The sequence below is a fragment of the Symphalangus syndactylus genome, chromosome 19, assembly GCF_028878055.3.
Source record: "Symphalangus syndactylus isolate Jambi chromosome 19, NHGRI_mSymSyn1-v2.1_pri, whole genome shotgun sequence".
Taxonomy (NCBI): Eukaryota; Metazoa; Chordata; class Mammalia; order Primates; family Hylobatidae; genus Symphalangus; species Symphalangus syndactylus.
Genome location: NC_072434.2, coordinates 87522172 through 87535912, shown reverse-complemented (window position 1 = coordinate 87535912; position 13741 = coordinate 87522172). Strand labels below are relative to the sequence as shown.

The 13741-nt window shown below is 37.1% G+C and overlaps 1 protein-coding gene across 20 annotated transcripts in view; it reads left to right on the top strand.

The window, feature by feature from the left end:
* CEP170 (centrosomal protein 170) overlaps window positions 1-13741 on the top strand; it is a 130892-nt gene that overhangs the window by 27670 nt on the left and 89481 nt on the right. For all 20 annotated transcript variants that reach the window (XM_055235055.2, XM_055235054.2, XM_055235053.2 and 17 more), the window contains exons 2-3: window positions 1953-2098; window positions 5444-5533. In XM_055235055.2, coding sequence (XP_055091030.1) covers window positions 1994-2098; window positions 5444-5533 — 195 coding nt within the window. In that variant the 5' untranslated portion in view covers window positions 1953-1993. The remainder of the gene's footprint in view (window positions 1-1952; window positions 2099-5443; window positions 5534-13741) is intronic.

The following is a 13741-nucleotide window of genomic DNA, read 5'->3' as shown; positions in this document are numbered from 1 at the left end:
CCAAAGTGCTGTGGTTCTCTGAAGGAGAAACTGTGTCCTTATATGAGTTGTCTGCAGAACTAGACTCTTAATTTAATAAAATACCACTTTACTTTAAACAAATGACTGAGAGACACATTTTGGTTATATAGACTTGGGTATTTGACAGACAACATGAGCTTGTCACTTCAAGGAATTTAAGTGACAGGATTTTTTTTTTTTGCACCAATGATAATATTTGAGCTGTTAAGAGGAAGCTAGAATTTTAGAAAACTTGATTCTGCCATCATGAGCTTAACAGCTGCCCTGTACTTAAAAGACTTTTATGGTAAGATAGGTGGTAATGTTAACGAGTGTGATGTTTTAAAATAGTATAATGAAACACGTCAACATTGGAAGATCTGCATTACTCAGGAAAGCAATATTTTCCCAAGGACCAATATATTATTGTGTTACAAAATCCCATCAAAGTATAAGATAGTTTTTCTTTTTTGTTGTTTTGAGACAGAGTTTCACTCCTGTTGCCCAGGACGAAGTGCAGTGGCGTGATCTCAGCTAACTGCAACTTCTGCCTCCCAGGTTCAGGTGATTCCCCTGCCTCACCCTCCCGAGTAGCTGGGATTACAGGTGCACACCACCATGCTCAGCTAATTTTGTATCTTTAGTAGAGTCGGGGTTTCTCCATGTTGGTCAGGCTGGTCTTGAACTCCTGACCTCAGGTGATCTGCCCGCCTCGGCCTCCCAAAGTGCTGGGATTACTGGCGTGAGCCACCGTGCCCAGCCGTAAAATGGATTTTCCTCTAACATCGTGTGTGAAAAGTTCATTAATATGGTTTCAGATTCCATATTGCAAAAAACCTTCAAGAAATTACTGCTTGTATAATTTTTATGTAGTATCAAAGAAATTACAAAATAATTACAATTATTTGAAAAGGCTATTAAAATACCTCTCCCTTTTCCACCTGTTTATCTGTATGAAGCCAGGTTTTCTTTATATAGTTCAAGTTAAGCAGTATATGGCAATGGATTAAATTCAAAGCTGATACCGGTTTTATTTTTTTAAGGTAGACATTAAAGAGATTTGCAAAATGTAAAATAGTGCTACTCTTCTCACTTATTTTTGTTTTGGAAAATATGGTTACTTTGTTATAGAAATGTTAGTAATTTTTAAATGAAATTGGGTTAATGTTATTTTAAATGAATTAATAAATAAATACCAGTTTCATTTCTAATATGTAAACTATATATATATGTACATATATGTGTATATATATGTACGTGTATCTCTCTCTCTCTCTCTCTCTCTCTATATATATATATATATATATATGTATTGCCAATGTAAACAAATGCTCTTTGGAGTTCATTTTTTAAAGAGTATAAAAGGGTCCCAAGAACAGGATGTTTCAGAATTGCTGCTCTAGGAAAATGTATTAAGAAAATAAAGTACATGTGAGGAAAAAGAAATTGAAATTGCATTCTGTGGTTTACACCTGGTAGACAAAGGAGCAATTTATTTGGTCAACATAGTTCTTAATCAGGTATCATATATAGTTACTGAATTCATTGTGTCTTTCTCAAACCATTTGTACCTAAGACATTTATTGGTACAGTATTGCTATTTTTCTGATACTAACATGATGCTAACATGGGCATTTACTTGAGGATTATAGACCTTTATAAACTATGCTAAAAGGCTTTCAGAAGTATGAAAACTAAAAGTTTGCTAGTTGAGCACCCACTTATTGCCTTAATCTCTTCCTTTTTAATTGGACTCTTAGTGGATTCCGTAGGCTTACTTCACTGATGAGAATTTAGTATATATGTCATTTCCTGGGACCTGTGGACAGTTCATTTAATTAAGTAAAAATGTTGATGAATGCAGTTCTATTCTTAGGCCTTCCAGTGTTTGGTGAATAGCCACTAAAGCTAAAAATATCTGAATGTATATTTTTCTTCATGTTTCTCTTCAGGATGACGTAGCTTTGCCAAAGACTTAGAAGCTAAGCAGAAAATGAGCTTAACATCCTGGTTTTTGGTGAGCAGTGGAGGCACTCGCCACAGGCTGCCACGAGAAATGATTTTTGTTGGAAGAGATGACTGTGAGCTCATGCTGCAGGTAATTGCATCAACCTTCTCTATATGTGTTTATTCAAAACTTGAAATTAGTATAAAATCTTTTTCTACTCCTTTAGAAAACAGTGCTATTTAGATTTGAACTTTCTCTCCTTTTAGCTCCAGCTATCATTCTAATTAATTTTTTGCCACCTTGAATCATCTAAAAAAAAGTTCTAAGTCTTGAGGATTCAATTTAGAAAAATAAGTTCTCAGAATAAAGAAGTTTATTAGTAAGCAGAAAGTTTCACATTATATGCTTTTAAAATAAGGCATTGCAAAAATCAGCATGGCATGGAGTAAAACTGAATTTTGATCGCTGATACTCAGTGATAATGGAAGTTAGTTTTATCACTTTTAGAGATGTTCGCTATGATACCTGCCAGGAGTTCAAGCATAAGTAAAGATTGTTGACAATTTTTAAAAGTAAATTTTATTGTGTATATTTAAGGTATACAATGTGATGTTATGTGATACACAGAGATAGTATAAAAGTTACTGTAAGTTACTCCAAGTAAAATGGATCCTCAAGAGTGCACAGCCTCAGGAAGAGGGTCTCTATAGGAGTAAGAATCAGATGGAGGAGGCATAGACTCTTACAGGGAAAACACTATAAAACAAGCTCATCCAACCTGGGGCCCAGGACGGCTTTGAATGTGGCCCAGCACAAACTCATAAACTTGCTTAAAATATTATGAGGTTTTTTTTTTGCAATTGTTTTTTTTAGTTCATCAGCTGTTGTTAATGTATTTTATGTGTGGCCCAAGACAATTCTTCTTCCAGTGTGGCCCAGGGAAGCCAAAAGATGGGACACCCCCGCTATAAAAGGACAGGGACTGGAGTCTCATTCTTACCAGAAGTTTAAGTAACAGGAAAAAAAGGGCCTGGTCAAAATTGCCTGTCTTTGCAGTTTTAAGCTCAGATCAGCTAAGGTTTTCCCATTAGTATCAGAAACGTGATTAAGTTAGCAATCTTTGTTAGGATTTAAATTATGTATTTCTGAGAGATTTTTACTAAATTTTCATTGAAATACCCAAATGGGTTGTGAACATCAAGTTGTCATGCACCTTCTGGTTCAGTTTAATCTAGAGGAAATGTGAATTTGATTATGTAGAAATGAAAACAGTTTAATGCTTAAGTGATTAGACATCCATTACATACTCTTCCTATTCCCTCAGTTTTCCTTGACTCGGTCACTAGATGTATTTATGTTCTATAATCTTGGTCTTCTGCTTAATTCCTGTCATGGGTGCCGAAACACACTGATACTTTATATACATTTCATAATAACCAAAAACATAGGATTTTTTTTTATTGGCTGCTTTTTTTAAAAAATAGTTACACAAATGGGATTGTCTTGTACTGTGAGTACTAGACTGATCTTCTTTGCCTTGAGTTCCTGACTACTCTTCTTGAATTGTTACTGTCTTTATTAAACAAACAAACGATGTATTCTTGTGATCCCACATAACAGGCCCACTCCTCACTCCCTGATCCCCAGGGTTGTAATGGCATCTCTCTCGACTGAGTGGACTCTGTTGTTCTCTTAGGTCTTAAGTGTGCTCTATCTTTTGCTGTAGTTGTTTATGTACTGTCAGTGTTCACCATAAGCAGTTGGAGGGCAGGGTACATTGTAGATTAAGGATATTCCAGATTTCAGACAAGTTGTAGACTTAGTGAAGCAGCTTGTCCTAAATTACTTCCTCCCCAAATCATTTTTTCTCAATGTCCCTCATCTGTGTTTATCACACTCTTTTGAAAGCCACCATGAGCAGCCATCTGACTCCTTTATTCCTATATCTAATGGTAACATTTCACTTTGCTTTGGAATTTGCCTTTTCTCAACTCTAATTTAGATTTTTTTCTTTGAATTTCAGTCCATTGTCCAAAGGATTTCTGCCCTTTTTCTATGTACTCTTTTCCTCAGAGAGAGATTATTTATGAGGATCCATTCAGTATTTATCGAGAGCCTACATGTACTTGAAATCTCACTTCTCCTAACAACATTTGGAGGTTTTATCCTTAGAGTAGATCGACTTAATACATCAGCAATATGGTGAAATTATTTTGCTGAGTGGTGCTTTGTTGCTTCTTGCCAACTTAAGAACTGAATTTAGTATTTCATTAGTTTAACCAGAAGAATAAAAATTTAAAATAATGAAAACAAAAATAAATTTAAGTAATTTTTAGATTTAATGCAGGAGTTTTTTAAAATCTCAAGTTGGTCCACCCTCAAGTCTCCAGCAATTAATCACTTCACCTTTAAGTTGTCCTACTGGTTGCTGTTTCTAGCGGAGGCTTCTGCTCCTGGCAAGCTGTGATTCTCTCTGTATTTGCTTATCTCTCTACTTTTCGGGGTGGTAATTTGCCTTGTGACCTCAGGTCTCTGAAAAACTAAGATGAGTTTTTGGTTTTCAGTTTGTTCAACATTTTTCTTATTAGGAAGATGGGAGCCATGACTTCAGATTCTTTCTATGTTGGACCAAAAATTGGAAGTCATGTCTGTTCCCCATTTTTGATACTCTCTTTGCTTTTAGTATACCAGGGTTCACAGAGTAACCCCGTAATACATGGTGATCAAGTTCAGATTCATTGGTTCACAGACTGTTTCTTCTATGACTATAATGATATTTCCTTTCAATACCAATGTCCACAGGCTTATCGTTCTGCTTTCGGGTGCTTCCATCTGCAGAAAACTTACTAAGCTCTGGAGAGAGACACAGAGAGAGAAAACTTTAAAAGAAACTTAAAAGCAATTTTCAAAAACCACAGTTTGCCATTAAAATATCTTCTTTTTGACTTCCAGTCCCTTTCCCTCTTAGAGCTGTCCCGTGAATTCCAGTTTTAGAGCCCATATTTTAAGTGAAGATAATTTTGTTCTGAAACATGTCATATTGTGTCCCTTTTCCTCTAAATCTTTGGACTCTTTAAATAGTTTATGCTCATTTTTTGTTTTGAAAGAAGAAAATCCTACAAGGTAAATGTTTTTTACAATAAGATATGTAAAATATGGTAAAATTATAATTCACATGATTTCTCTATAACAGTTTTCAGTTTAAAAAAATTAAGTTAATACATTCAACAAAGTCAGCTGATGTAAATTCTTAATAGTAGAACATGTGAATTTAGTAGAAAAGAATTATCTTTAAAATTTTATGCTTTCCTCTTTGGGGAGTGATGCTAAAAATTTTTGTTGTATAGTGGCACTATTTTAATCTCATTTAATCCACATTTACTTTGATATTTCCCTATATTTACTGTCCTATTAATATTAGGTATCTTGCCAAAATGTGACTGGTATTTATTCTAGTATTTTTTTGTGTTCATTAACTTAAAAAATTCCTTCCAGTCTCGTAGTGTGGATAAGCAACATGCTGTCATCAACTATGATGCCTCTACGGATGAACATTTAGTGAAAGATTTGGGCAGCCTAAATGGGGTAAGTTAATGGTTTATTTTTTGTCTTGTTTGAACATTTGTTTAATTTTGTAAAAAGAAAAATCAGATTACATTTCCTAGCTACATTTTCTTTACTTTGTATTTTATTTTTAAATGCTTATCAGGTACATAGCACTTTGGGGACCATCCAATAGAATATGAAACTAGCCCATATTCCAAAGAAACTGTATAAGCAGATGAATCCAGAAGGTGGTTGTCATTGTCTGTGATGGCTAAAGAAGACTTCTTTAAAGAGTTGGAACCTAAGCTTGACTTCACTATATGGCTATAATTTATATGAGGGAAAACGGTAAAAAGTCATGGCAGTGAGAATGCAAAAAAGTACTCTCAGGGACAGAGAAGTAATGGTTAAGTTTAGAAAATAAAGAGGGAGCCGGGGCCAGGCGCGGTGGCTCACGCCTGGAATCCCAGCACTTTGGGAGGCCAAGGCGGGCAGATCATGAGGTCAGGAGATCGAGACCATCCTGGCTAACACGGTGAAACCCCGTCTGTACTAAAAATACAAAAAATCAACGGGCGCGGTGGCGGGCGCCTGTAGTCCCAGCTACTCGGGAGGCTGAGGCAGGAGAATGGCGTGAACCCAGGAGGCAGAGCTTGTAGTGAGCCGAGATAGCGCCACTGCACTCCAGCCTGGGCGAAAGAGCGAGACTCCATCTCAAAAAAAAAAAAAAAAAAAAAGATGGAGCTGGGTGCGGTGGCTCACACCTGTAATCCCAGCACTTTGGGAGGCTGAGGTGGGCAGATCACCTGAGGTCAGGAGCTGGAGACCAGCCCGGCCAACATGGTGAAACCCCGTCTCTACTAAAAATACAAAAATTAGCTGGGCATGGTGGCAGGTGCCTGTAGTTCCAGCTACTCAGGAGGCTGAGGCAGGAGAATCACTTGAACCCGGGAGGCAGAGGTTGCAGTGAGCCGAGATGGCACCACTGCACTCCAGCCTGGGTGACAGAACAAGACTGCATCTCAAAAAAAAGAAAAGAAAAGAAAGATGGAAAGGTGCCAGAGAGTAGACAACTTTCTCTGCTAGGGTAAAAAAGGTGAAACAACACAACCTTTGCCTTCACAAATATAGTACATTATCTAAACGCCAGTGTTCATTATTCTTGGAATTCATACTTTGAATATATTTCTGTTACTGAAGTGAATTTTTTCTTATGTCTTCATTTGGTCTGTCTACATTTGGCATAAGTAGCCACAAACTAAAAAGAGTGCTAAGGTATTGAATTGTTTCTCTTATTTTAGTTTCTTCATTTTCTTATGGTTCTGCTAACACAAGCAAATACTGTGTTGTTCGTATCTGTGCTGTTGAAATTCTTAAAATGAATTTAACAGAAATAAGTGTATCCCAACTGCTTCAGACTATTCATGCTTTTCAAATGTACATCAAACATTATATACAAGAACATGCAGAAATTTGGCAAATATGGTAATACATTTTTTTTTTTTTTACCAATTCTGAATTGGCCTGCTACTGAAGGACTTTTATATTTATTCTTTGAGATAAATACAAATTTTTTGTAGGCATGTTTTCCTGTTGGTTTTATTCAAGCCTTTTTTTTTCTCTGTTGGTTTTATTCAAGCCTTTTTTTTTTCTCAAAGCACATAGAATTAAGTGTATGTTCTTCATGTTTGCCCTGAAAACCCTCACATTTGGCATTATCCACCTTTCCAGATTGATGCTCCATCATTACATTTTCCCTTGCTCTTCTTCCAAAACAGTAGTCTTCCTGCTATGCTATGTCTTTCTTCAAATAATTTGTTAGATTTTCTTCAGTCTACTATTTCTCCCATCTCCCTTGCCATTTATAAAAGTTTGACACATTTTTTAAAATAAAGCTCAAATTCTACTTCTTTTTGAAGAGATGAAACAGAGGCCCATTTACTTAGGAATTTTAACCTGCTGATGTTGACATGTTGAAAGGATTAAAATTAACAGAGATAGGCAGAGTAGGTAGAAACTGTTGTAACATTAGGCATGAATGTTAGCAATTTTGATTCTCAGCTCCTTTTTGCTAGAATTTCTTCCTTCTCCACACCCATAAGCCTTTGTGTCCTTGATCAACCTGGTATTAAATCTACTTTTATACCTCTGTAGCTATGCTAAATTATGAGCTCCTGAATAAGTTCACGTGCCTTCTGCTTCTGTGACCACAGTGCCTAGCAGAGGGCTCTGCACGGTGCATGAACCCAGGAAATCTTTGAGTGGAATTCAATGAATTTTCTACTTGAAGAATTTAGAGTGAAAAATTTTAACTTCTATATGTGGAATATTTTAACAATGTTATGTTGTCTTTAAGTCCAGAAAGTTTCATCTTGACAACAGATGAACAGTGGTAGTCTGTATGTCTTTACATTGTTATTTTGGAAAATAATAAGCGGGAATTACATCAGCATTTTAGTCTTTTAAAAGTCTATGATCAAATATGGAAATTACTTGGCATTGGTTCCAAAAATAATCAGGTGAAATATGAATGACATTTTTCTAGGTTGGCCTTTCTTATCATTTGATTATACTCAATAATATTGTGAAAGATACTAACTCATGGAGAGCAACATCTGCATTTTGAGCTTGAAATCAGGACCAGGATTTGAAACTCAGATCTGTTATTTATCAGCAGTGTAACCTGGGACAAATCACTAAATCTCTCTGAAATTCAGTTTTCTCATATATACTACCTTCCAAAGTGTGTAAATATGGCCAGGCACGGTGGCTCACGCTTGTAATCCCAGCACTTTGGGAGGCCGAGGCAGGCGGATCACGAGGTCAGGAAATCGAGACCACGGTGAAACCCCGTCTCTACTAAAAAATACAAAAAATTAGCCAGGCGTGGTGGCGGGTGCCTGTAATCCCAGCTACTCGGAGAGGCTGAGGCAGGAGAATGGCGTGAACCCGGGAGGCGGAGCTTGCAGTGAGCCGAGATTGCACCACTGCACTCCAGCCTGGGCGACAGAGCGAGACTCCGTCTCAAAAAAAAAAAAAAAAAACAAAGTGTGTAAACATGTAACGAGTTGAAGTTTATGAAAGCAAAGATGCAGTGCAGAATCTTGCTTCAGCTATTAAATGATGAAATAATTCCCGCTCTGTAGTATTGTTATGGGGATTAAATGTAACAGTACATTTGAGTGTGCGCTTAGTATAGAACTTTAAAGCATTACATAAATGATAAATATACTGTTAGCCAAATGACAGCCTAAGAAACATGCCACAAAGGTCTTTAGCAGCCAAAAAATGTCAAAAGTCTGTGAACTACCAACTGTCATGCATTTTAGTCATAAGAGAACTTGTAGACTATTATTCACAGCCTATTTACTCTTATTATCCATATTATTCTAGAACTTTAAGTATCAGGTTAAAAGTAGTAATTTTGGAGGTAGGGGGACACAGTGTAGTGGTTATGAACCCAGCTTTGATGTCACCTTGGACAAGTTACCTAAGTTCTCTATTCCTCAATTTTTTTAAAAATAGAAATAATAAAATGTTACTCACAGTTTGTGTGAGCATGTTGTATGTGTTGTGAAGATATAAATAAGCTAATAATTTTAAACAACAGTACATAATAAGCATTCAGTAAATGCAAGTTATTTTTATTATGGTAAGAAAAGCAGCAAAGACAAGTTTAGCACCCTGTAGCCTATATACTTTTCAAAGAATTCACTGTTGCTGTTTAGAAAAATCACTTACCAACTAAATTCAACTTAAAAATGATCATTTCCACTCCTGTCCCCTTTCACCCTAGCCCAGAGTACACTCCCAAGGGACCTAGATCTACAATTTACGGAATTGCCACCAGAAATGAGAAGGCTACAATCTGCCTGAGAAAGCTGCAGTCGATTCCACTGCTGATATTTTAATGGGCCATTTTCCTGCCAGCCCACTGAAGGTTCTCTTTCTTTGGGAACCCCTGTTTGCCTTCAGTTCCTCCTGCCTCCTCCACTGGGGCCCTTGCCCCTCAGGTAGCCACCATGGCCTCTGCCCTACCCCTCCTGTGCCATTCCAAGCCTGCCATTTGTTACTGGACTGCCCCCATCAGCAGTCTGTGTTCCAGCCACACTGTGTCCCCTTTGCACACTAGAGTTCCTGCCAGCATCAGACCTGTGTGGTATAGAGTAGAGAATGGTCTTCAGTAAAGGTTGAAAGGAAAAGTTAGGGAAGGAGAGGAGGCTTTTGTAACTGGCAGAGAGATTGAGGTGGTTGTGCTCTGTTCACTTTCCCAGATCATCAATATAATGTATGCTGGCTATATGATTTTATACTATCAATTATGTCATTTAGTTGCATGTAAATTAAATAGGTATTTATTTAAGTTTGGTTTGCTTCTGTGGGGTTAGTGGTTTGAATGGAGGAATTTTGGGATGTGGAACACTTGATGTGGAACATTTCGTAGGATTCGTAGTTCAGAGACCTGAACTGAGTTCGAATCCCAACATTGCCACTTCCAGACTCCAAGATCTTGATGATTACTTCATTCTCTTTGCCTCATTTTCCTTACCACCAGGTAGAAGTGTGTTGAAATGGCACTGACAAAGAAACAAAGCTCATTTTTTTTTTTCCGTATCTAAGTTATTAAAATTTGATCTAGTTAAGTGATTTTTCCTCTTGCTCTTTGAAATTTTCTCTTTTCCATTGGTAATTTTAGACCTTCAGGAGACTATTTCCTCACAGATGTTTTCACTTGCATTTTTGTGAACTGAAATTTTGTGTCTGGCTCATATTTCCTAAGCCTTTTTAGACTTTAGGGAATAGTTTTGTCATAAATGGCAGCATGTTAAAATTATGTTTCTCGATCTCTGAAAGTGCCTAGTACACATGTTCAACACACAACAGGTGCTTAATATTTAAGAGAGTTATGCAATCTTAAACTTAAATGGATCTTCTAGGTCATCGCAGGCCTTTTGAATAAATGTGGTGTTTTAGGTTATTAGAGACAAGTTTCAAATAAAATTGGCTCAGAACTTCAGAACTGTAGCACTCCTCTTCAATACTGTATCTAGTTGTTTATCTTTTGCCTACCAGACATTAGTAAATTAACATTTTCTTTCATTCTTTTGCATCATTTTCCTCAGTTCTCCTGCTTTGTAATTACAGTCATGCATCCCATAGTGGCAGACCACATACACGGCAGTGGTACCATAAGATTATAATGGAGCTGAAAAATTCCTATCTGTTACAATTGCATACAATATTCAGTATAGTAACATGCTGTATAGATTTGTAGCCTAGGAGCGATAGGATATACAATACAGCCTGGGTGTGTAGTAGGCTGTACTATCTAGGTTTGTGTAAGTACTGTAAACTCTGTAATGTTCGTACAGTGAAGTAAATCACTTAGTGATGTGTTTCTCAGAATGTTGCCCTGTTGTTAAGCAATGCGTGACTGTATCCTCCGAATACTTTGGTAAATTCAAGACATAAGTTTTAAAACACTGAAATCTTCATTTTGGAAATGAACCTGAAGTTAGAGTTTATAAGTCTCTGAAGCCTTTGAATTTTCTTTGTATTACAATTTCAACCTTTCTGTAAAACATGTTGGAAGCTTGTGATTTAGGATTACTCATAAATCATTCTAAGATATAATCTAGAGTCTTAACGATATTGCACTATCTCTATATATATGCTTGAAACTAAGATTGTAACTTTTTCTAATTTCTTTTGTAGACTTAAAACTTATTTTATGGCATATTACAAAGAGCTATTTATGCATAGAAATATGAGAGTTTAATAACCTAATCCCTGTATGTATTTTACTGTAACTTCCTCACCATGGAAGGGCAGTCTTCTCATATAAACTATTATGGCCATCTCAAATCTAATAAAATAGAAGATGATAAAAATGGAATTAAAAAGGAAAGAATAAAGTAATTTTTTAAATTTCAGTTTATCAAAGAAAAACTTGTTGGGTGTTTATTTGATGTCTGCATAGGCAGTTAACCATAACCTTTGTTCTGTGTTCTATAAATTTAGCAAATTCTAGGCCCTTAACTCTCAGTATGCCAGTAAAGATAGTCATCACCATTTACCATCTGTATCCAGTATCAGGGGAACCCGCCCCCGATAATTCAACGTTATTTCACGTAGGTTCTTTTCTGTTTCCCTAAGTGTCGGCCAGTCTGAGAAATAAAGGTAAAGAGTACAAAAGAGAGAAATTTTAAAGCTGGGTATCCGGGGGAGACATCACATGTTGGCAGGTTCCGTGATGCCCCCCAAGCTGCAAAACCAGCCAGTTTTTATTAGTGATTTTCAGAAGGGGAGGGAGTGTATGAATAGGGTGTGGGTCACAGAGATCACATGCTTCACAAGGTAGTAAAATATCACAAGGCAAATGGAGGCAGGGCAAGATCACAGGACCACAGGACCGGGGCGAAATTAAAATTGCTAATGAAGTATCATGTCCCACTGGGCACCCATTGTCCTTGATAACATCTTATTAGGAGACAGGGTTTGAGAGCAGACAACCGGTATGACCAAAATTTATTAGGTGGGAATTTCCTCATCCTAATAAGCCTGGGAGTGCTACGGGAGACCGGGGATTATTTCATCCCTTATCTGCAAGCGTAAAAGACAGACATTCGTAGAGCGGCTATTTCAGAGACCTCCCACTAGGAACGCATTCTCTTTCTCAGGGCTGTTCTTTCCTGAGAAAAAGAATTCAGCGATATTTCTTCTATTCGCTTTTAAAGAAGAGAAATATGGCTCTGTTCTGCGTGGCTCTCAGGCAGCCAGACCTAATGGTTATCTCCCTTGTTCCCTGAACATCGCTGTTATCCTGTTCTTTCTTCAAGGTGCCCAGATGTCATATTGTTTAAACAATTTGTGCAGTTAACACAATCATCACAGGGTCCTGAGGCAACATACATCCTCAGTTTACGAAGATGACAGGATTAAGAGATTAAAGTAAAGACAGGCATAGGAAATCACAAGAGTATTGATTGGGGAAGTGATAAATGTCCATGAAATCTTCACAATTTATGTTCAGAGATTGCAGTAAAGACAGGCGTAAGAAATTATAAAAGTATTAATTTGGGGAACTAATAAATGTCCATGAAATCTTCACAATTTATGTTCTTCTGCCATGGCTTCAGCTGGTCCCTCCGTTCAGGGTTGCTGACTTCCGTCAACAATCCAGTGGCCCCTTTTTAAAAAAGTATTGTACAAATAATTTACAAAAGTAAGAATAAAAGGGTAATTAAAACAACTTGAAATTTTAATAAAAAATTAGACATGACAAACTCAAATTTTTATTCCGTATTTTCCTGGTGTTTAAAGGTATATGCTACCCAAAATGGCCAGTGTTGTTTGAATGCAACTAACTGCTCATCAGTTGACATGTATTCACCTGGAACATATATCCCTCTTATAAATGTTGATTCTAGATCTCAAGTACTGTATGTCTTTAGTTAATTCTAGTGTATTATTTCTGGTTCTTCTTGTTCTTGCATGGTCAAAACACAGTGTTTTAAAAACTTTGGCTGGGCACAGTAGCTTACCCCTGTAATCCCAGCACTTTGGGAGGCTGAGGCAGGTGAATCACCTGAGGTCAGGAGTTCAAGACCAGCTTGGCCAACCTGGTGAAACTCATCTCTACTAAAATAGAAAAATTAGCCAGGCATGGTGGCAGGCGCCTGTAATCCCAGCTACTTGGGAGGCTGAGGCAGGAGAATCACTTGAACCTGGGAGGCAGAAGTTGTAGTGAGCTGAGATTGCGCCATTGCGCTCCAGCCTGGGCAATAAGAGCAAGACTCCATCTCAAAAAAAAAAAAAACTTAACAGCTTATAATTTTGTTAATAGGATAGCCATCTTTTTTCCTCCATAAACTGCAAAACACTTGTTATTTTTAGATTTATAAACAATAATTAGAAGCTCAATCCAATAATTTTATGTCTACATCATCTCTTTCCTTCCAGTCACCTTTATATAGATACTTGTGTTGAGAATATGTCCACTTACATAGTATATCAAATAAGTATTGGAACACAGATGTAAAAAAAAGAAGGCTGTCAATATTTCTTTTAAAATATGACACTTCTTTTAAAATGAGGCTGGCCATGGTGGCTTATGCCTGTAATCCCAGCGCTTTGAGAGGCCAGTGCAGGAGGATTGCTTGAGCCCAGGAATTCAAGACCAGCCTGGACAACATAGTGAGACCCCATCTACAAAAAATTTAAAAATTAGCAGGGTGTGGTGGCACG